This window comes from Somniosus microcephalus, chromosome 25 (assembly GCF_052327205.1).
Source record: "Somniosus microcephalus isolate GS21.2 chromosome 25, FLI_Smic_1.0, whole genome shotgun sequence".
In the NCBI taxonomy this organism is placed as follows: Eukaryota; Metazoa; Chordata; class Chondrichthyes; order Squaliformes; family Somniosidae; genus Somniosus; species Somniosus microcephalus.
In genome coordinates, this window is record NC_141011.1 from 52,234,391 (window position 1) to 52,257,792 (window position 23,402).

Sequence of the window (23,402 nt, forward strand, 5' to 3'; positions counted from 1 at the left end):
GTTGATCGGGAAATAACCTGCCCGTCGATTCATGGGAAACACTTTGTTATTAAACAATATTCCACGTGTGGGAATTGTCACTTAGTCCACACCACAGCCCGGCCACAGAATGAGGGCATTTCTCCCCCTGGGGTACTTGCAATGACGGGTTTTCTAACTCGCTCACGCACGGAATCTTTAGCTTTCATTAACAGCTGCTCAGCCCTCCACCATCATCGGCGTTGTTACTTCCAGCAGCTTATCTGCATTGTGATGCACTTTCGGCCGATTGGAAGCTGCAGCTTTGGTCGAAGTTAAAATGAGCGATGCAGCATGATTGTTTTTTTTTGCATTCGTTTATGGGATGTGGGCGTTGCTGGCAAGGCCAGCATTTATTGCCCATCCCTAGTTGCCCTCGAGAAGGTGGTGGTGAGCCGCCGCCTTGAACCGCTGCAGTCCGTGTGGTGAAGGTGCTCCCACAGTGCTGTTAGGAAGGGAGTTCCAGGATTTTGACCCAGCGACAATGAAGGAACGGCCGATATATTTCCAAGTCAGGATGGTGTGTGACTTGGAGAGGAACTTGGAGGTGGTGGTGTTCCCATGGGCCTGCTACCCTTATCCTTCTAGGTGGTAGAGGTCGCGGGTTTGGGAGGTGCTGCCGAAGAAGCCTTGGCGAGTTGCTGCAGTGCATCTTGCAGAGGGTACACACTGCAGCCACGGTACGCCGGTGGTGGAGGGAGTGAATGTTTAAGCTGCCAATCAAGCGGGCTGCTTTATCCTGAATGGTGACGAGCTTCTTCAGTGTTGTTGGAGCTGCACGCATCCAGGCAAGTGGAGAGTATTCCATCACACTCCTGACTTGTGCCTTGTAGATGGTGGTAAGGCTTTGAGGAATCAGGAGGTGCATTAAACACGACATTGAGAAGGCCGCGCTGCGGGCAGTGGACGAAAACATCCCTTTCCAGGTCGAAAGCGATGCGTCCGACTTCGCTTTAGCAGCCACCCTCAACCAGGATGGGCGGCCCGTAGCCTTTTTCTCAAGAACCCTCCAAGGGCCCGAGATCAGGCACTCCTCGGTAGAGAAGGAGGCCCAGGCCATAGTGGAGGCAGTGCAGCACTGGAGGCACTACCTAGCCGGCAAACGCTTCACCCTCCTTGCCGACCAGCGGTCGGTAGCCTTCATGTTTAACAACAAACAGAGGGGGAAGATCAAGAACGACAAAATTCTCAGGTGGCGGATCGAACTCTCCACGTTTGAGTACGACATAATATATAGGCCGGGGGCCCTCAACGAATCCCCCGACGCCCTATCACGAGGGATGTGTGCCAGCATCCAGGGGGACAGGCTACAGGGCCTCCACAATGGCCTCTGCCACCCGGGGGTCACCCGGCTATTCCACTTTATAAAATCCCGTAACCTGCCCTATTCCATCGAGGAGGTCCGGTCTATGACCAGGGACTGCCGCACCTGTGCGGAATGCAAGCCCCGTTTTTTCAGGCCCGACCGAGCCCACCTGATCAAAGCTACACGGCTATTCGAGCGCCTGAGCTTAGATTTCAAGGGACCACTCCCCTCCACCGACCGCAATGTGTACTTTCTCAACATTGTGGACGAGTACTCCCGCTTCCCATTTGCCTACCCCTGCCCAGATATGACCAGTGCCACGGTCATCAAGTGCCTCGGCAACCTGTTTTGCACGTTCGGCATGCCTAACTACATCCACACTGACAGGGGGGCGTCGTTCATGAGCGATGAACTGCGCCAATACCTGCTGTCGAAAGCCACGAGTTGGACCACTAGTTATAACCCCCGGGGTAATGGGCAAGTGGAGAGGGAGAACGCGACAGTGTGGAAGGCGGTCACCTTAGCACTAAGGTCTAAAGGCCTCCCCACCTCCCGCTGGCAGGAGGTCCTCCCAGACGTACTCCACTCGATAAGGTCGCTACTGTGTACTGCTACTAACGCCACTCCTCACGAGAAGATGTTTGTTTTTCCCCGCAAATCAACCTCAGGAGTATCCCTACCCTCGTGGCTCTCCACCCCAGGGACAGTCCTGTTACGGAAGCATGTGAGGCGCCACAAAACGGATCCCCTCGTGGAGGCAGTACACCTACTCCACGCAAACCCACAGTACGCGTACGTCAAGCACGCCGACGGGCGTGAAGACACCGTGTCCATAAAGGACCTCACCTCGGCAGGAAGCGACGACGACGACCCATCACCACCACCCCCAGAAGAACCTCCACCATCCCCAGAGGTATCCTCACCACCCCCAGAAGTACCTGCAACACCCCCAGCACATGGGTATGCCCAGGAGGGCACCACGGACTCCCGGTCGGAACCCGAGGTACTGTTGCGACGTTCAGGAAGGACTATCACACCCCCGGACAGACTAAATCTGTAGAAGGGGTGAATGTGATGAAATATATGCCTTCATCAGCCCATGTGTTTTACCTGCTTGTATTGTGTGAACCGCCCCCTTTTGTTCCTATTGTGTGTATTGGCTACGCCCCTGTCTTTTGCCATATAAAGGTCTCAAGAGCTGTATGAGTCATTCCTACCAGACGAACCCGATGTGGGAAGACCTGCAATGCTGCAATGTTCTTAGTGATTAAAAGCCTTTAGTTGAATCCTTTAAACTCCTTGTCTTTGAGTTATTGAAGGCACATCAACACTCGCCGCAGAATACCTAGCCTCTGACCTGCTCTTGTAGCCACGGTATTTATGTGGCTGGTTCAGTTAAGTTTCTGGTCAATGGTGACCCCCAGGATGTTGATGGTGGGGGATTCAGCGATGGTAATGCCGTTGAATGCCATGGAGAGGTGGTTAGACTCACGCTTGTTGGAGATGGTCATTGCCTGGCACTTGTGTGGCATGAATGTTACCTGCCACTTATCAGCCCAAGCCTGAATGTAGTCCAGGTCTTGCTGCATGCGGGCATGGGCTGCTTCATTATCTGAGGAGTTGTGAATGGAACTGAACACTGTGCAGTCATCAGCGAACATCCCCACTTCTGACCTTATGATGGAGGGAAGGTCATTGATGCAAAAACCTTTACGCTGAGCAGTTAACATAATGGGCAGGATTTTCATTGGGCTGTGGGGGCCGGATTGGAGGCGTGTGGGGGGTTAAAATCTCGAAATCGGGGGGCATGAACCCATCCTGCCCCCCAACCCGATGCCAGTTTCAAAGGAGGCGGATACCCGACCTGTGCTGGGACCCGCCCTCCCGAGGCGGGAAGGGGATTAGTGCCAATTAACTGCCAGTTAACAGGCAGTTTTTAGCCTAATCCCTATTTTTATTCCTGAAGTGTGGGATTCCCGACGGCTCCAAACCACGGCAAGTTAGCGAGGCGGACCGTTGGGCTGAAGGGCTTGGAGGGTTCGAGATGTCCGGTGTTCAGGTGAGTGATGGGTGCATGAGTGCAGAGGTAAGTGTGTTTGGTGTGTGTAAAGTGTTTAAAGAAGTTTTACTTACCTTTACTTACCTTACAGCCTTCCTTCCTTCAGGTCTCAGGAGTCCCTCATCTCACCGGCACAGAAAGCAGAATGGCTGCGAGCTGTCAAAAGTTGCAGCATTCAGCTTTCTGTTCTGGAGAGATCTCTAAATCAGCCTGGGAGGAAGGAATTAACTTAGTGTACAGATTGTCAGTGTTTCACAGCTTCAAAGAGCTGTCAAACGCTGATATTTCATCTGTCAAAAGCTCTTGACAGATGAAATGTCAATCTGTGACGTCACCTGTTGCCGGGTGGCCCTTAATTGGCCTGCTGAGCCCGCTGGGCAGGCTCAACAAGGTCAATCAAGTGAAAATCGAGTGGGTTGGCCACAACTCGATGGAGGCGGGACTACAACCCCAAAAGTTGTAGTCCCGCCTCCTACACACCTCCAGTATCAAAATCCAGCCCAATGTGTTACTAATATAATAAGTCATATTATATTACTCCAGACGCAAACAAGGCAGGGAAAAGCACCAAGGCTTGGGAAACACTGCACAATGATCAAACAATACTTGTAGGCTTTTCAAACCACCACAATGATCAAACAATACTTGTAGGCTTTTCAAACCACCCTAGATCATTCCTAACTTCCCCTGTAAGTTTCTGGTGCAGCGTTAAACAGTTTTAAACATGTTGAACATTCTTGTGGCTGTTTCAAAACGATTCCGTCACAATATTCCATACTCACTTCTCCTGAAACTGGAGGAAGCCTGGTTTGACCTGGGGCTTGGCGTTCTCCAGGGATGTGGTTGCCAGGGAAGATGTCACCAGCGTGGATATGGGGATCTGTGGGACGGAAGCTGCCAGCTGTTTCCAGGCAAGGAGTGTTGGGGCGGAGGCGACAACAGCTGGGCTCGCTGCGGAGACCTGCAAGGCCGCCGCAGTAACTATGGCGATGGGAGGAAAGGTCGAGGCGCCAGGAGCTCGGTTCTCCATGGGAATCGGGGTTGAGAAGCACGGCTCCGACTTGACTTTCACCACTCCGCCATCAGCCCTGAAGTGGAAGCTACAGAAACCAGAAACATTCTGTCAGTCACAGCGCATATTTAGGGAACGCAAAACGCTTTCATCAGGTCCTAACAGATACATTGGGTGAGTAGCGCCACCTGTTAGCGCCTAAAGAGGCAGGCAGTGGCTGTAGTGCCACTGGCTGCGCCTCCCGCGATATTCAGGAGGGGCGCTAATGGTGGCGTTAGCCTGTTGCGCTGCGCCGCCACCGATGACGTCATCGGTGTGCGCAGCGCCCCGTTCGCGATATTTGGTAGCGAACGCTGCAGTTGCGCCGTTCGCTACCCGCGCCCGGTTCACGGGGCCTTACTGTGCCGGCAGCGGCGCAAGTTAAGGTGGAGGTGCGGGGCGGCCGCTTTTTCAGCGGCTGCCTGCCAGCACCTCCTTCCCTGGCTTCCTAACCACCCCCCCCGCGGCATTGCCGGCTGTTTCCCGAGAGCCCGGCACTCACGAGCGGGGATCGCGCTGTTGCAGGCACCTCCCCCTTAACAGTGGGAGGAAGGCCTGCAGTACCGCAGCGTGCCGTGCCGCAGCATGTGGCGCTGCGGCACGTTGCGCAGCGATAATCGGTTTCAGCGCCCTAAGAGGGACGCGGAGCGCCTCGAGCCTTGCCCCGTGTCCCTCGAGGGGCACTGAAACTGAATTTCTGGCGATCGGTATTACTCCGATCGCTGCACTAAATCCTGCGCTCAGGCGACTTTTGCGCCCCAACCCAATTTCTAGGCCATTGTGTTATGAATCTTATGATCCATGAAGAAAGACTCATGAAATAACACTGGACGGCCAGCTGGTGTTGCCGCCCAAGGAGTATAAATACTCGGGCGTGGGCCCAGCTTGCCCAGGGACATTTTGTAAGACAAGGAGCTAGTGAAATACAACTAGACCTCCATGTTTTGAAACAAGTTGATTAAAGCCTTGCTTTATACTCAAACCAAGTGTGTAGTGAGTTTTATTACGTCACACTGGCTAAGTGACAGGAAACAGAGTGCAGCGGTGAACGGTTGTTTTTCAGACTGGAGGAAGGTATACAGTGGTGTTCCCCAGGGGTCGGTACTAGGACCACAGCTTTTCTCGATATATATTAATGACTTGGACGTGGGTGTACAGGGCACAATTTCAAAATTTGCAGAAGACACAAAACCTGGAAGTACAGTGAACAGTGAGGAGGAAAGTGATGGACTTCAAGAGGGCATAGACAGGCTGGTGGAATGGGCGGACACGTGGCAGATGAAATTTAACGCAAGTGATACATTTTGTTGGGAAGAACGAGGAGAGGCAATATAAACTAAAGGGTGCAATCCTAATGCGGGGTGCAGGAACTGAGAGACCTGGGGGTATATGTGCACAAATCGTTGAAGGTGGCAGGGCAGGTTGAGAAAGCAGTTAAAAAAGCATCCGGGATCCTGGGCTTCATATAAGAGGTATAGAGCACAAAAGCAAGGAAGTTCTGATGAACCTTTAGAAAACACTGGTTCGGCCTCAACTGGAGCATTGTGTCCAATTCTGGACATCGCACTTTAGGAAGGATGTGAAGGCCTTAGAGACGGTGCAGAAAAGATTTACAAGAATGGTTCCAGGGATGAAGGACTTCAGTTACATGGATAGACTGGAGAAGCTGGGGTTGTTCTCCTTAGAGCAGAGAAGGTTGAGAGGAGATTTGATAGAGGTGTTCAAAATCATGAGGGGTCTAGACAGAGTAGATAGAGGGAAACTGTTCACATTGGCGGAAGGGTTGAGAACCAGAGGACACAGATTTAAGGTGACTGGCAGAAGAACCAAAGACGATATGAAGAAAACCTTTTTTATGCAGCGAGTGGTTAGGGCCTGAAAGGGTGGTGGAGGCAGACTCAATCGTGGCTTTGAAAAGGGAATTGGATAAGTACCTGAAGGAAAGAAAGACATTTGCAGGGCTATGGGGAAAGGGCGGGGGAGTGGGACTCGCTGAAGTGCTCTTGCAGAGAGCCGGCACGGGCTCGACGGGCTGACTGGCCTCCTTCTGTGCTGTAACCATTCTACATAGGAATATAACAGGTACAATGTCAAGTGTGTAACAGATTGAAATATGTACTGGGAACACTGAAAAGACAAGGAGGCAGATAGTACAAGGCATTGTTTATAAACAAATAAGAAAATTCTTCAGAATTATAGTCTGGCAGTTACTGACGGTGCTGTCAGGGGGATTGAGGTTTGATGATTCCGCTGTCTGATATTTTGGCCGAGTGTTGTCCTGTTTCAAATAAATGGGACAGCTACCACACTACATTGGAGAAATGTCATACCTTCACCCCACTGATATCACCACAAGTCATTTTGAGGCCTAGTTTTTAGTCAGTTATCACAGTCCTGGACAAACGTGGCCTCACCTCATCGGAGACAAAGGATTCGGATTCATTTTAATCGCGGATCCCTTCAAAAACAAAACTGGTGGAGTTGCGATTTTAAAAAAAACATCAAGCCTGCGTAACTTTTGTTTATCTAAGTCACGTTTTTTTTTTGGTTGGGGTGGGGCGGGGCCCTTCGAGACCTCTGTCTTTACCCCTGTAAAAAGGGGTCTGTTGACGCCCCCTCCCCCTCCCCCACGGGGATCCGTCGGCGGAGCTGAACCCATCGGCCCCGCTTTACTCCGACAGCAAAGCCCACAGACTTCTTTAAGTTGCGAGCTCTTGATGTGATGTCATCAAAGTAATTGGACCTTGACTAACCTCTGCATTTTTTTTTTAATCTGCATAAATTATTTAAATAATAAACTGATCTAAATTAGAATCATGCCTGGGTCAGAACAAGGTTACTCGACACTTCATAAATATAAACAGCATCAATTCAAAAGGGGGCTGGGGCATGAGGTAAAGTGCATCGCAACGTACTTTTACCTTATTGATAAGGAGTGGGGGGCACAATAACTTGATCAGTTCATAAAAATTCTAATTAAAGAGGACAAAGCTGCAGGCGCAACCTTTAAAAGGACAGACCAGACGAGTACAGCCTGGGCCCGTGACTTGTTCCATCTCTGCCCCTCATTCACTGCGCTGCGGACGATGGAAGGGGAAGTCGCGCCGGATTATTGGAGCTGTGGCAAGTTTTATTCGCTTCGCAAGCGCTGAGAGTCGCAATTCTAAAATCGCGAAAAAAATTGGGGAGGGTGGGGGAGAAATTGAACCACGTTGATCCCCGCCCCCACCCCCCTTCACCTCGCGAGAAATGGGGGTGAATTTCGGGTGGAGGCGCCCTGCCTGAAAGAGGCCTCAAGCCCCTTGACTGTGCTAATCAGGGGCCAAGTGGCCATCTTAGGACCTTGCTGCTAAATTTACTCGAATGGTTCCAGGGATGAGGGACTTCAGTTACGTGGAGAGGCTGGAGAAGCTGAGGTTGTTCTCCTTGGAACAGAGAAGGCTAAGAGGAGATTTGATAGAGGTGTTCAAAATCATGAGGGGTTTGGACAGAGTAGATAGAGAGAAACTGCTTCCAATGGCGGAAGGGTCGATGACCAGAGGGCACAGATTTAAGGTGATTGGCAGAAGAACAAAAGGTGACATGAGGAAAAACCTTTTTTACACAACGGGTGGTTAGGATTTGGAACGTGCTGCCTGATAGGGTGGTGGACACAGATTCAATAGTAACCTTCAAAAGGGAATTGGATAAATGCTTCAAGGAGAAAAAATTGCAGGGATATGGGGAAAGAGCGGGACTGACTGGATTGCTCTTCGAAAGAGCCGGCGCAGACTCGATGGGCTGAATGGCCTCCTCCTGTGCTGTTCTATTCTATGATTCTATGATAAATTCGACATAATATGGACCCTGGCTTCCCCCCCACCCTGGCCCCTCCTGTTTGTTTCACTCCCCGCCCCTCCCCCTCCTGTCCTGGGACTTACTTACGGACAGAGCCAGCTGACTTTCCCAGGGCGTCCTGAGGAAGCTCCACGGTTTCAAGTAGATGAGACCCAATTTTCAGTGAGCCCCAGGCCGACAGGTTCGGGAGCGCGTTCCGGGCGCGCCGCCCACCTCGTACGCTAGACCAATTGCTCCCCCAGTTTGTAACAATGAGGGTCGATTAAAATGATACTTGCTATCAGGATGAGCACTGATGTGTTTGATGGCCGTACAGTAATTACTTGGCGTGTTTGGTTACACTCACTTGGCGTGTTTGATGGCTCCATCCAGGGTACTGAAGAGAGCACCGCAATCTTCCACCACACAATGGAAATGGGTTTTGTGCAGGAAGTCACACTGGGTCTCACAGTAATCTTCTGTGGTAAACCTAAGAACGAGAGATAGCAAATTGTTAGGGAATAGGATTATAGGCCTCATATTTAGCACCAGCAAGAACTGTATCTAGTTCTGGATGAACAAAAATTTTCTCGAATTAAATATTGGGAAAACTGAAGCCATTGTTTTCGGTCCCCGTCACAAACTCCGTTCCCGAGCCACTGACTCCATCCCTCTCCCTAACATCTGTCTGAGGCTGAACCACACTGTTCGCAACCTTGGTGTCATATTTGACCCTGAAATGAGCTTCCGACCACATATCCGCGGCATAACTAAGGCCACCTATTTCCACCTCCGTAATATCGCCCGTCTCCGCCCTTGCCTCAGCTCATCCGCTGCTGAAACCCTCATCCATGCCTTTGTTATTTCTAGACTTGACTATTTCAATGCATCCCTGGCTGGCCTCCCACATTCTACCCTCCGTAAACTTGAGGCCATCCGAAACACGGCTGCCTGTGTCCCAACTCGCACCGAGTCCCGTTCGCCCATCACCCCTGTGCTCGCTGACCTACATTGGCTCCCGGTTAAGCAGCGCCTCGATTTCAAAATTCTCATCCTTGTTTTCAAATCCCTCCATGGCCTCGCCCCTCCCTATCTCTGTAATCTCCTCCAGCCCCACAACCCCCCGAGATATCTGCACTCCTCTAATTCTGCCCTCTATTATAATCGCTCCACCATTGGTGGCCGTGCCTCCTGTTGCCCGGGCCCTAAGCTCTGGAATTCCCTGCCTAAACCTCTCCGCCTCTCTTTCCTCCTTTAAGACGCTCCTTAAAACCTATCTCTTTGACCAAGCTTTTGGTCACCTGCCCTAATTTCTCCTTATGTGGCTCGGTGTCAACTATGTTAAAGGCACTGTATAAATACAAGTTGTTGTATATTTATAAGTGGTGCAGTTGATCAGCTCAGCGATCTTTCATATCTTCAGACTGCGAGACACACAGGCCTGGAGTTTCCGCTCGGCTGCGCTACGCTTTTGTCAGCACAATTCGCACGAAATCGGCTAAACCAGCGCCAAAGATGGCGGAATTTCAAGCGCATATTACGGCCAGCACAAAGCAAGTTTCCGCCATCTTTGGCGCTGGTTTAAAAAATCATCGCGCTCAAAGCCGGCCCCGCCCACAAAACTGGTCCCGCCCCCAGATCGAATTAATCACAGCAGCGAGTTTTCGCTAATTGCGCCCGTTTGCGGCCCTTCGGAGAGGCTCTTAAAATTAAGCAATATTTTTAATGGCGCAAAGACACTGAGGGGCACGTTTCAGAAGCTTTTGAATGTAATTTAAGAACTTTTACTAAGAAACTGACTACTGTTCCCCAATGTAACTGGTTCTGTATAGTTTTTGAAAGTCCTTTTCCTTGATTTAAAATCGAGTTACTCACAGTGGGGTGGACTCAACATTCTAAAAATGCTTATTTTTTGTGATCAACCCCATTTTCCGTTGTATTCATCAAACCGCACCCGGTTACCACTCTCAAATCTATCAAGGAATATTGTATAAAGCAAAGTTTTAAATGAAAATAAAAATTACGTTCTGAAGCGCTGGTTCATGACGATATGCAAATGAGTTCTATAGCTCCTTTCATGAGCACCAGACGACCCAAAGCGCTTTACAGCCAATGAAGTACTTTATTGAAGTATTGTCACTGTTGTAATGTAGGAAACACGACAGCCAATTTGCGCACAGCAAGCTCCCACAAACAGCAATGTGATCATGACCAAATAATCTGTTTTAGTGATGTTGATTGAGGGATAAATATTGGCCCAGGACACCGGGGAGAACTCCCCTGCTCCTCTTCGAAATAGTGCCGTGGGATCTTTTACGCCCACCTGAGAGAGCAGACGGGGCCTCGGTTTAACGTCTCATCCGAAAGACGGCACCACCGACAGTGCAGCACTCCCTCAGCACTGCACTGGACTGGAGTGTCAGCCTAGATTTATGTGCTCAAGTCTCTGGAGTGGGACTTGAACCCGCGACCTTCTGACTCGGAGGTGAGGGTGCTGCCAATGGAGTAAAACATCCAAAGGCGCTTACACACACACGCACACTCTTTCCGGCAGGAGTCAGTGGATAGCAATCAGGACCTGGAACCTTGCTTGATTTCCTCCTGCCCAGCTCACATGCACCGAGGACAGTTATAATGTGACACCCTGGCCGGGAACGGGCTAACTCAGCCCAGACCAGGAATCCAACCTGGGGTTGTGTCAGCCTGCATGCCTCAGTACCAGTCGAAGTTGGCGCACTTACCCACTGAGGAAGCCAGAGACGTTAAAAGGGGAACCGTTTCTTGTCCCTACCTGCGCAGGTATTTTTCCCAGAATTCCATGCGTTTCTCCTGTCTCTGCGGGGCCATCACTTTACTCATGTAGGAAGCCTGCTCTGTATCTGACTGTCCGCAGTCTGGTTCCGTCTTGAGGTTCATTAAACTGCCCAATCCGCTGCTGCCATGGGACACCTAGTGACAGAAGCACAAGTACTCATAATAAATTGGCCAGCATCAGTATCCAAAGAAAGACTTGCATTTCTATAGCGCCTTTCACGACCCCGGACGTCCCAAAGCACTTTACAGCCAATAAAGAACTTTATTGAAGTATTGTCACTGTTGTAATGTAGGAAACACGGCAGCCAATTGGTGCACAGCAAGCTCCCACAAACAGCAATGTGATAAATGACCGAATAATGTTTTTTAGTGATGTTGATTGAGGGATAAATATTGGCAAACTCCACACGCTTTTCTTTCGAAATAGTGCCGCGGGATCTTTTACCTTCAACTGAGGGGACAGACGGGGCCTCGTTTTAATGTCTCATCCGAAAAACGGCACCTCCGACAGATGCAGCTCTCCACTCGGGTGTCAGCCTAGATGTTTGTGCTCGAGTCTCTGGAGTGGGACTTGAACCCACGGCCTGCTGAGTCAGGAGGTCGAGGGTGCTGCCCACTGAGCCACAGCTGACACTTGGGCGACTTGTGTGTGTATATAGTAAGTACATTGGTGGGGGGGTCCCGCGTCCCTCCCCCGACACTGTGTCGAGCTGCATCTTGGAGGTCGACGGGGCTGAGGCAGCTAACCTGGTGCGGAGGGTGCGGAGCGCGGACCTGCCTGACATGGGGTCCCATTTCCAGTGGCTGCGGCTTGTCACAAGTCTGGAGCGGCACGCCACAAGGCAGAACACCCCCCCCAAAAAAAATCAAAGAAAGCTTCCTCAACGAACCACGACGACCAACTGAAGTGAAGCTCTTTACGAGCGTCATGCAGCTGCTAAACGTGCCACTGTAACCCACTCCGCTGCACAATCCCGCGGCACATTCCACTCCATTTAATTACATTAATGAATCTGTGGGTGACGGGCTGAAGTGCGCTGTGCGTGATCGATTGCTTTAAAATGTGAATGCTTTTGACACCACAGACTCGGAGGCTGCTGTGGAACTAACTGAAAACAAACAGGATTAACTTCCTGCCTCCGTCCTGCCCGTCTGCCTCTGGCTGAAAGGCTCGATGGCTGACTCTTACCTTATTGAGAAACGTGGACAACAGGGATGTGTTTCCCGACTCCACGTGCCCATTCGACTCGCTACTGCGGGGAAAAGACAAACATTGTTTTTAGGCCAGTTTCCTCATGGTTATTGCGACCAGCTGATGGAATGAGGAGGGTATGCTCGGTACAGTTTAAAGTTCGAGATGCCGGCTACATTCTCGGCACAGCCCGCCTGACGTGTCCTAAATTGTTCAGTTCATCCGACAGCTGTCAGTCTAAAGAACAGAGGAGTCTTGTAACATTTCCGGGAAGTTAGAAAGAAAGACTTGCATTTCTATAGCGCCTTTCACAACCACCGGACGTCTCGAAGCGCTTTACAGCCAATGAAGTACTTTTTTGAAGTGTAGTCACTGTTGTAATGTGGGAAAAGCGGCGGCCAATTTGCACACAGCAAGCTCCCACAAACAGCAATGTGATAATGACCGGATAATCAGTTTTCGTGATGTTGATTGAGGGATAAATATTGGCCCCAGGACACCGGGGATAACTCCCCCTGCTCTTCTTCGAAATAGTGCAATGGGATCATTTACATCCACCCGAGAGAGCAGACAGGGCCTCGGCTTAACGTCTCATCCGAAAGACGGCACCTCCGACAGTGCAGCACTCCTTCAGTACTGACCCTCCGACAGTGCAGCGCTCCCTCGGTAGTGATCCTCCGACAGTGCAGCGCTCCCTCAGTACTGACCCTCCGACAGTGCAGCACTCCTTCAGTACTGACCCTCCGACAGTGCAGCACTCCCTCGGTACTGATCCTCCGACAGTGCAGCACTCCTTCAGTACTGACCCTCCGACAGTGCAGCACTCCTTCAGTACTGACCCTCCGACAGTGCAGCACTCCCTCGGTACTGATCCTCCGACAATGCAGCACTCCTTCAGTACTGACCCTCCGACAGTGCAGCACTCCCTCAGCACTGCACTGGAGTGTCGGCCTAGATTTCTGTGCTCAAATCTCTGGGGTGGGACCTAAACCCACAACCTTCTGACTCAGAGGAGCTGCCATGTTTAAGCAGTACTGTTGTCTGGGAAGGCCATGTTGTAAAAGAAACACACGCACAGAGTAGGGACCACACGGATTGCAGGTGACACGCAGAACCCTTAACAGAATTTTCAGCGTGAACTAAAAAACGCCCAACACATTGTCGGCCCTTTAAGATCATAATTACCTGATCTCTACGGAAAAGGAATAAACTTGTTGGGCCTAATGGTCTTTTCCAATTTCTCAAACTACATTAGGGCCGATTCTCCCCCCCATTACCAGGTGCCTCATGTCAACACTGGAACTGAAACCCACTGCTGAAGCAGGCCCAGGAACATCCATTTAGGAAATCCTGGGACAGCACAGTGGGGGAAAAAGACCCAACAGGGTGGGGCTACTCCTCCTCCCCTTTGCCTCTTTGCTGTACCTGATCAGTGAGTGTTCCCCAGTCAAGGCACAAGTCAGGAGTGTGATGGAATACTCTCCACTGGCCTGAATGAGGGCAGAATCAGCCCTGTTGTGTTGTACTTAAACTCACTCAAGCGGAGAAAGGGCATCGTATTACTCCACACTGATCAGATCTTTTCCATCATGGGTAATAAAGTCACAACAACAACTTGTATTTATACGGCGCCTTTAACGTAGTAAAATGTCCCAGGTTGCTTCACAGGAGCGATTATCAAACAAAAGTTTGACACCGAGCCAAAGAAGGAGACATTAGGACAGGTGACCAAAAGCCTGGTCAAAGAGAGAGGTTCTAAGGAGCCTGTTAATGGAGGAGAGAGAGGCGGAGAGGTTTAGGGAGGGAATTCCAGAGCTTAGGGCCCAGGCAGCTGAAGGCACGGCCACCAAAGGTTGAGCGATTATAATCAGGGATGCTCAAGAGGGCAGAATTAGAGGAGCGCCGATATCTCAGGGAGGGTTGTGGGGCTGAAGGAGATTACAGAGATAGGGAGGGGCGAGGCCATGGAGGGATTTGCAAACAAGGATGAGAATTTTGAAATCGAGGCGCTGCTTAACCGGGAGCCAATGTAGGTCAGCGAGCACAGGGGTGATGGGCGAATGGGACTTGGTGCAAGTTAGGACACGGGCAGCCGAATTTTGGATTACCTCAAGTTTGCGTAGTGTAGAATGTGGGAGGACAGCCAGGAGTGCGTTGGAATAGTCACGTCCAGAGGTAACAGAGGCAAGGATGAGCTGTAGTTACAGAGAGTACTGCTGATTTCATGGGCGGAATGAGCTGCATTTCAACAGGTTGGAAAAGGCTGGGGCCTGAATTAAAGAGAGATGGAAAGGTTCTGTGGAAGTTGGGATGAACGGGGGAGCGGTGGTGATAACGGTCTTTGATCTGGGATTGAATATGCTCCTTGCCTGGTTTCACACATATATATATATATGTATGTATGAACATGGTACACAGCTTGGGTTTTCTGGACATGTCAGCACACACTACATAGTTTGTGCCCTCGGATGACACTGGCTTTGATGTACCCACTCTGCTTCAGATTGAAGCGACTCACTGATTTCAAAGCTTGCCCCGGCCCGCTGCGCACTCCCACCAGTGACCTACCCGTGATCCTTCAAGCTGAGGTCAAGACTCTGGTCCTGCATGGAGTCTTGGGATTGCGTCTTGTCACCCGGCTCCTGCTTCAGCTGAACCAGACTGAACTGGTTTGACTGCGCTTGCTGCTCGCTTCCTGCAACAGAGAGAAAGAGCGCGCATAACGACAAGGCCCGTTTGCTGGTCAACACTTTTATCCTCCCCGTGACGAGATCGGTTCTGACTTTTTTTGTTCCGCGACGGAACAAGTGGAGTGATAATTATTGTCCAAATTATGTCAAGCCACCGGGACTTTCGGGACTTTGAAATGTTTGGTTGAGGGAGAAAGAGAACGAGGCGAAAAGACTTCATTTTTTTTTTTCCCTGCTGTGGTTGTCATAACTAATTTGCGGTCCTGCCTCTTAACCATTCATTAAATATCATGTTAATGCTGAGGAACTCTGGCAGATTCAGAGTGGTAGACAACCTTCGTCTCCTTTCAAGATGCCTCCGTTTCTATGGAAACGCTGCAGCCTCTCACAGAGCATGCCCAACAGGAACATCTGCCATTTAAGCCAGATCAAACTTGACAGCCAATCAGATCAGTTCAAACAGTGTGACCCCCCCAATCAAATTTATAAAGAAAGGTATTTAGATACGCCGCGTACGAGAGGAATAAATCTGCTGACAGAATTGCCAACACTCCGCTTCTTTCTGAAATGCCCAAGTGACTGAAATATTAATTTGCCCTCGGGCAGAAAAAAGATTTTTTTTTTCTTTTTAAAAAAAACTGTGCTATTTCTCAAGATGGGGCTGGTTAAGTTGAAAAAAAAAAGTCACGTGTTCAGTGACCTTTTACCCCCGGTTGGCGTCGTTTTGCTTTTTGACAAAAAAGTTGTAAAAAAAAAGAAAATCCCCACAAGGAAGTTTCAAACTTTCTGACTCTGGCGATTCTTTGGCCCGTTGTTCTCCAAGGCCCTGAAATGACACCATGGGATGCTAAACACGCTAAATGTTTCACGCTTTCAATTGGGATTCCTCTTGCCCCTGTGTTAGCCACACCTCTGCTAAAATAGCAAGGGGTGGTGTGGGGGGAAGGAATTTTCAGAGAAAGATATTGAGTTTTCGTTAACCAGTAGCTTACAATGTAATCTCAGGGCCTGTGTCAACGCTGTCCCTTTTTATTTGGATATTTAAACATCATCCGCCTAATAAAATCATTCCCTTCCTTTATTTAGTAGCCCAGGAACAGGGAACTGATTGTAAATTTGAGAGATTGTGAACAAAACACAAAGATAAAAGAAATAAAATGATGCTCTGTGTCACTGCAATGTATGTAGGGACTTTTTTATATTCGTTTATGGGATGTGGGTGTCGCTGGCAAGGTCAGCATTTATTGCCCATCCCTAATTGCCCTCAAGAAGGTGGTGGTGAGCCGCTGCCTTGAACCGCTGCAGTCCGTGTGGTGAAGGTGCTCCCACAGTGCTGTTAGGGAGGGAGTTCCAGGATTTTGACCCAGTGACGATGAAGGATCGGCCGATATATTTCCAAGTCAGGATGGTGTGTGACTTGGAGAGGAACTTGGAGGTGGTGGTGTTCCCAGGCGCCTGCTGCCCTTGTCCTTCTAGGTGGTAGAAGTCGCGGGTTTGGGAGGTGCTGCCGAAGAAGCCTTGGCGAGTTGCTGCAGTGCATCTTGTAGATGGTACACACTGCAGCCACGGTGCGCCGGTGGTGGAGGGAGTGAATGTTTAAGGTGGTGGATGGGGTGCCAATCAAGCGGGCTGCTTTGTCCTGGATGGTGTCGAGCTTCCTGAGTGTTGTTGGAGCTGCACTCACCCAGGCAAGTGGAGAGTATTCCATCACACTCCTGACTTGTGCCTTGTAAATGGTGGAAAGGCTTTGGGGAGTCAGGAGGTGAGACACCCAGCCTCCGACCTGCTTTTGTTGCCACAGTATTTATGTGTCTGGTCCAGTTAAGTTTCTGGTCAATAGTGACCTCCAGGATGTTGATGGTGGGGGATTCGGCGATGGTAATGCCGGTGAATGTCAAGGGGCGGTGGTTAGACCCTGGCTTGTTGGTCTTGTTGCTATGTAAAACGATGCACTTGAGGGGTGGACGGGAGGGGTGTGTTACCCTGCAGGGATACACCATGGCCACCCTGCAATACACCCTGGCAACGGCGTTGTGCCGTACCACCATAACTCAAGGCCGCTCAGTAAAGCTCAGACCGCCGGTGCGGGGTGGGACAACTTTAACCCAATCTGCACAAGATCGGGTGCAATGCCGGTTTTTACAGCCCGAGAACAATATTGGGCGGGGTGTAAAAGAGGGCGTCCCCCTGGGTTTCCCGCACAGCGCATTAGGTTAAAATCACCCCGCAATCCGCTATTTTACAGCAGTTTCAAAATGCTTCTGTTTTGAGAGGAATGCACCTAGAAAACGGCCGACAAAAAAATAAAAAGCAGCCTCATCTCTAGGGTTACTTTTTGCTCAAGAGAAAATGGACGGTCATTAACCCGAGCGTACTCTGACGAGGTCATCTGGGTCAAATAAATAGCAGCCTTCAGCTTGAAAGCCGCAGCCTCCGATCACTGCCCCCTTTAACCGAAGCAGTGCACTTTACTGAATTGTCAAACCTTTGCAGATCGGAGGAGGCTGCAGGAATTCGTTTCAGATGACCAGCTTCTGGGGCGGTATTATTATAAAAACTGTCCCTGAAAATCTCTGAGGGGTTTTTCGTTTAAAAAAAATATATATACCAAAGACGGCGGAAGTTCTACGGCCCTCCATTCACACCTATATTTATTCCACCCTCAGGGGGCTGAACTGTTAATTAAGTTTTGGAGTGTTATCACATTACAATAACATCCAGACTCACTCTATAAACAGTAACCCAGCTAACAAAAAAAACCCTCAGAATTGGAATCAAAATCTAAAGACAGAGAAACTCAAATTAACTTGACCAAATATTTGAACTTTTATAGGGGAAGAGACAAAACCAGGAAACAATCTTCCCCTTCGTGAACATTATAATAAGGGAATACAAGGACATCGAAGCTCCCTTCAACAATACACAGACAGTTAACGGCCTGGGCATTAATGGAGGGAGGGCTGAGGCCCAGTGATTCAGAAATGGTTTTAAAGAATATTTTTGGAGACTCAAGTTCAAATTTAGCCCCAAGAAAACAATCCAAGGTCTCTTCCGTTGCTCCTTCTCTTGAGCATTAAGCCAAATGAGCTCAGTTTCTAGAGGAGGTGGGTCCGTAGCACAAGACTGACCTGAAATATATTAGATAGAGTTGTAGAGTCATAGAGTTATACAGCACAGAAAGAGGCCCTTCGGCCCATCGTGTCCGCGCCGGCCATCAAGCCCTGTCTATTCTAATCCCATTTTCCAGCACTTGGTCCGTAGCCTTGTATGCTATGGCGTTTCAAGTGCTCATCTAAATGCTTCTTGAATGTTGTGAGGGTTCCTGCCTCTACCACCCTTTCAGGCAGTGAGTTCCAGATTCCAACCACCCTCTGGGTGAAAAAGTTTTTCCTCAAATTCCACTCTAAACCTCCTGCCCCTTACCTTGAAACTGTGCCCCCTGGTTATTGACCCCTCTACTAAGGGGAAAAGTTCCTTTCTATCTACCCTATCTATGCCCCTCATAATTTTGTACACCTCAATCAGGTCCCCCCTCAGCCTTCTCTGCTCTAAGGAAAACAACCCCAGCCTGTCCAGTTTTTCTTCATAGCTGAAGCGCTCCAGCCCAGGTAACATATTGGGGTTACTGTTCTTGGGAGGGAAGAGGGAGACCACTCTCACCTGGTTGGAATGACTAACGAGTACTGAGAACTGTCAGTGTAAAGTGGAAAATGATCGGTTCCTCGGCACGGTTATCCTTTATTCTGATAAGTGCTAAATATTGTCATTGTGTGGCGGGCTTACCTAACTCTGCGGGATTGGATGGCTTGAGAGCAGCGGCAGCGAGGCGAGCCATCATGGGTGAGATGAGCCCCTTGCTGGCTGTGATCTTCTCCATGATGGAGGTTGCGGCAGCAGACAGAGCCGTCGAGTTGCTGGACCCGGAGACAACTTGCGAAGGAGATTCTGCCGACAAGGCGGAAACATTCGAGGAGATGGTGGATATTAGGCTGGCCGCTGTCACGGGAAGGGCCATGGAGACCCTGTTGGGAATTATGGGGAAGAAGGGGCCCGTGCCGGAGAGCCCAGCATTGGAGAGAGCCAACGCAACGGGTATGGAGCTCGGAAGTGTTTGAGAAAGTAGCGTTGACATCTTGGTTACCGGGATGACACTACTTGTCGGCTTAATAGCCTGGGTGGAGAAGATCTCAGTCGTGGGAGTTGGGAGAAGCATCGGCACTGAAGACTGCTGGCTTGTCGGAGAGGCGCTCAGGCTCGAGTTCTTGCTGCTTATCGCCGAGTAATCAATGAGATCATCGTTGCTGGAGTCATCTTGCTCATTGTCCTTCCGGCCGAGCAGCTGCGAAGCCAGACCGAGGCCCCCCGCGTTACGGATATGGCGGCGCTCGTGCTTGCGCTTGTGTGAGGTCATCTGACTGGTGGAAGTGAAGGTGAAGCCGCAGCCTACGCGGATGCAGTGGAAGTGGTTGGTGGCCTTGCTGTAGACGCAGCCCTCGTACTTGCACTCCTCGTACTTGTAGAACTTCTTGAAGCCATCCTTGGCGTACGCGTCGTCCTTGATGTGGTAGCTCTTGTGCTTCTCGATGTCACACTTGTTTTTGAAGGTGAAAGTGCAACCGGGGCGCCTGGGAAAAATGAAGAGATTATTGCACGGGTGCTCTGGTTTTCCACGTTCCAACTTTTCTTTCGCCACCGCCCCCCCCCCCCCCCCCCACCCCCCGCCCTCCTTAATTTACTCATCGCCGAGCACGGCTAAAAGACCAGGTGCATCATGGGAATTCCGCCCCCCACCCAATTCAATTTGTGGAGGGGCCAGAAAACCAGATAACCCACTGCACCAGCTGAGCATGCTTCATGAGAAAGCTTCTGCCCATGGACGTGTTACCCAACCTCCAACCTTTACCTTAAACAACAACTTGCATTTCTATGGTGCCTTTAACATAGTTGTTGCTTTGTACGGCGGGAAAAGCTTCTAACGGGATGTCTAGTTTGGCTCTCCATTCGATGGTCTCGGGAGCCGAGTGGAGGAATGAGGTTGCCTCCCATCACAGATCTCAGTGGGCAGGTTGATGTGATGTGTTCCATGGTCTGGGACTCATGGCCACCGTCGCACTTCGGGTCGTCCCTCATCTTCCACTTGTGGAGCAGGTGGGCGCGTCGTCCGCACCCTGTGCGGATGCGGTTGAGCGCCGTCTTCTGTCTTCGAGCGAGGTCGAAGCCAGGGACCTCTGCTGCTGGGTCCTTTCAGGACCCAACAGCCAAGGTAATTTGGGCAGCATCTGTAAAGAGAGAAACAGAGTTAACATTTCAGGTCAAGACCTGTTCTGACGAAAGGTCATCGACCTGAAACGTTAACTCGGTTTCTCTCTTCACAGATGCTGCCTGACCTGCTGAGTATCTCCAGCATTTTCTTTTTATTTCAGATTTCCAGCATCTTTTTGAACCAAGGTAATTTACCCAGCACTCCGCATTTAACGTAGTGGAACGTTCCAAGGTGCTCACTTACATAGAATCCACGGCACAGAAACAGGCCATTCAGCCCAACTGGTCTAGGCATGCGTTTATACTGGCTGCTGCCCTAATCTACAAGCTTGCCGAGGGCGAAAAAGCATTCCCTGATTTAAGAAAACTACTCGGCACTTGGTCTCGGCGTTAAACAAAGCTTTAATCAACTGTTTTACAACATGGAGGTCTAGTTGTGTCCTTCACTAGTTCCTGTTAAGAATGTCCTGAGCAAGCTGGGCCCGTGCCCGAGTATTTATACTCTCCCTGGACAGCGCCACCCGCAGGCCGCTCAGTATTATTTCATAAGTCTTTCATCGAAACATAGAAGATAGGAGCAGGAGTCGGCCATTCGGCCCCTCGAGCCTGCTCCACTGTTCAATGAGATCATGGCTGATCATCCAAATCCCTGCTTTCTCCCCATATCCCTTGATCCCTTTTGATTTCTTTCATGAATGACTGATTCATGTCATTCCCCAATAATCACTTTTATCCAGGGGTAGGATAAAGATCTTGTGCACGCACTGAACGCACACTGATAAAGACGTTTGTTCTAATTTTACAGGCAGAGGTGAAACGGACCTCGATGTAAAGCAGTTACCTGCAGTGGAAGTGTGTGGTTTTCTGTCCGTAGAATTGACACCCAAGGGTCCCACAATCCTCGGTTGCACGGAAACGCTGAAAGCCGTCGTTGATTAGCTGTGCGTTCTTTTTGTGGAAGTTTTCATGAGTCATCACATCGGAAGTACTGGTGTAAACCTTAGTACAGCCCACCTGGATGGGGAGAGAAGCAGAAGAGCCTTTTGAGAGAGTTTTAAGGAGGATCCTAAAGGAATAAAAAGAGGTGGAGAGGCAAAGAGGTTCAGGAAGGGAATTCCAGACACCGGGACCCGGGCAACTAAATGCATGGCTGCCAATGGTGGGGTGGAGATGGGGGGGTTGTGCACAAGTAGCCGGAGGAATGGAGAGTTTGGGAGGGGGGGTGGGAGGTGGCTGGAGGGGGATAGGGAGGGGCGAGGCCCTGGAGAAACTTAAGCACCAGGAAGAGAATTTGCAACGTGAGGCGTGGGTCAGTGGGGACAGGGGTAATGTGCGAGTGGGACTTGGAATAGGTTAGCACGCTCAGCAGTGTTCTGAATGAGCTGCAATTTGCAGAGAATGGAGGGTAGGAGGTTGTCCAGGACAGAATTGGAGTTGTCGAGACTGGAGGTGACAAAAGGCAGGAGTGAGGGTTTCAGCGGCAGGTGGGCTGAGGTGTGTGATGTCATGGAGGTGGAAGTTGGCGGGCTTTATGAAAGGGAGTATATAAGGTGGAAAGTCTGGTTCAGCCCTGGACAGTGTTCAGAGAGGGGAACAGAGTCCGTACGGAGGGATCGGAGCTTGTAGTGGAGGCCAAAGATAATGACCTTGGTCTTCCAAATGTTTAACTGGAGGAAGTTGCAGCTCAGCCAAGGCTGTCAGTCAGACGAGATGTCTGACAGCACAATGGCAGTGGGGAGAGGTGGTGGGGAGGTAGAGTTGGGTATTGTCAGCGGACATGTGGACAATGACCATGGCCACAATCACATGGCTTTGGGTGATGTCACCATAGGTCAGCAGGTCAATGAGGAAGAGGAGGGGGGTGGGGGGGGGGGCAAGTATTTTCCTGACATATCTCACCTGAACTTTTCACTACTAGTGTAACATTTTACCATCTAAATGTTCCCGTGCCAAAAGTATTAAGGATAAGTGAGAAGTTCAGGCCTGCCTTTGGCCCTTTAAGGTTTGATCTGGATTTTCTTTGAAGAAGGAGCTTCACCTTCATGCGTTGAGATGAGCATTTGATGCAAAATAACCCAAAGTAGTGTTATTTTAGGGAAAAGAGAGTTACCTTCAGTTTCTAAAAAAAAAAGATGAAAGACTCATCAAAGGATTTAATTTTTAAAGGCACAAGTCAAACCGGCATCATTCTGCGCTCGCGGAGAGAACCTTTTCTTATGCGATGCTGTCACAGTTGACGCCTCTGCCTTATTTTTGAACTATGAAATTTTATATTTAAAATCAACCAAAGGATTAACCCCTGCACTGGCTGGACAGGATGGCGGGGGTGCTGGTGCGGCACTGAGGTCTGGCTGCTGTCTCCTTGCCTCTCTCGGTACCTGCTGCTCACTGAAGTCTGTGGCCTCCTGACAATTATCTCTAAGCTGCGTCCATTTTAAGAACATAAGAAATAGGAGCAGGAGTCGGCCATTCGGCCCCTCGAGCCTGCTCTGCCATTCACTGAGATCATGGCTGATCTTCTATCTCGACTCCATCTTCCCGCCCGATCCCCATATCCCTTGGTTCCCCCTAAAGTCCAAAAAAATCTATCGATCCCTGCCTTGAATATACTCAACTTTTTTGACGCAGCGAGTGGTGAGGACCTGGAACTCGCTGCCGACGGAAGTGGTGGAAGTGGAGACACTCAATGTTTTCAAGGGGAGACTAGATAGGAATTCGAGGGAAATAAACTTGCAGGACTACGGAGATAGAGCGGGGGAATGGGACTGACTGGATTGCTCTACAGAGAGCCGGCATGGACTCAATGGGCCAAATGGCCTCCTTTTGTGCCGTTATGACTCTACAACTCAACGATTCAGCATCCACAGCCCTCTGGGGTAGAGAATCCAAATTTCTCCTCATCGCAGTCCTAAATGCCGACCCTTTATTCTGAGACTGTGACCCCTGGTTCTAGACATTTTATGTCCCTTTTTTCATTGAATCTCGTGCTCTTGTAAAAATCTGAAGATTGTAGCAAAGGAAAAACAGGCCACAACACAGGCAAGGTGGAGCTGGGGGGGTGGGCACTTAGGAGCACCTTTCATTCAATCCTAAACACGGGATAGGGCCAGTGATAACGAGCTTGGTTTATTCAATTTTTATTTTAGTTTTTAAAGCAACATTCAGAAGCTCTTCCATCACAAAAGCCCAGGTGT

The 23,402-nt window shown here is 50.1% G+C and overlaps 1 protein-coding gene across 11 annotated transcripts in view; it reads right to left on the minus strand.

Annotated features, from left to right (window-relative positions):
- casz1 (castor zinc finger 1) overlaps positions 1-23,402 on the minus strand; it is a 400,652-nt gene that overhangs the window by 43,047 nt on the left and 334,203 nt on the right. For 10 of the 11 annotated variants that reach the window (XM_085967449.1, XM_085967451.1, XM_085967446.1 and 7 more), the window contains 7 exons: positions 21,050-21,222; positions 18,730-19,571; positions 14,825-14,951; positions 12,254-12,317; positions 11,042-11,199; positions 8,618-8,740; positions 4,166-4,483 (listed from right to left, as the gene is read on the minus strand). In XM_085967449.1, coding sequence (XP_085823575.1) covers positions 4,166-4,483; positions 8,618-8,740; positions 11,042-11,199; positions 12,254-12,317; positions 14,825-14,951; positions 18,730-19,571; positions 21,050-21,222 — 1,805 coding nt within the window. The remainder of the gene's footprint in view (positions 1-4,165; positions 4,484-8,617; positions 8,741-11,041; positions 11,200-12,253; positions 12,318-14,824; positions 14,952-18,729; positions 19,572-21,049; positions 21,223-23,402) is intronic. The other variant, XM_085967448.1, reaches the window with a different exon arrangement.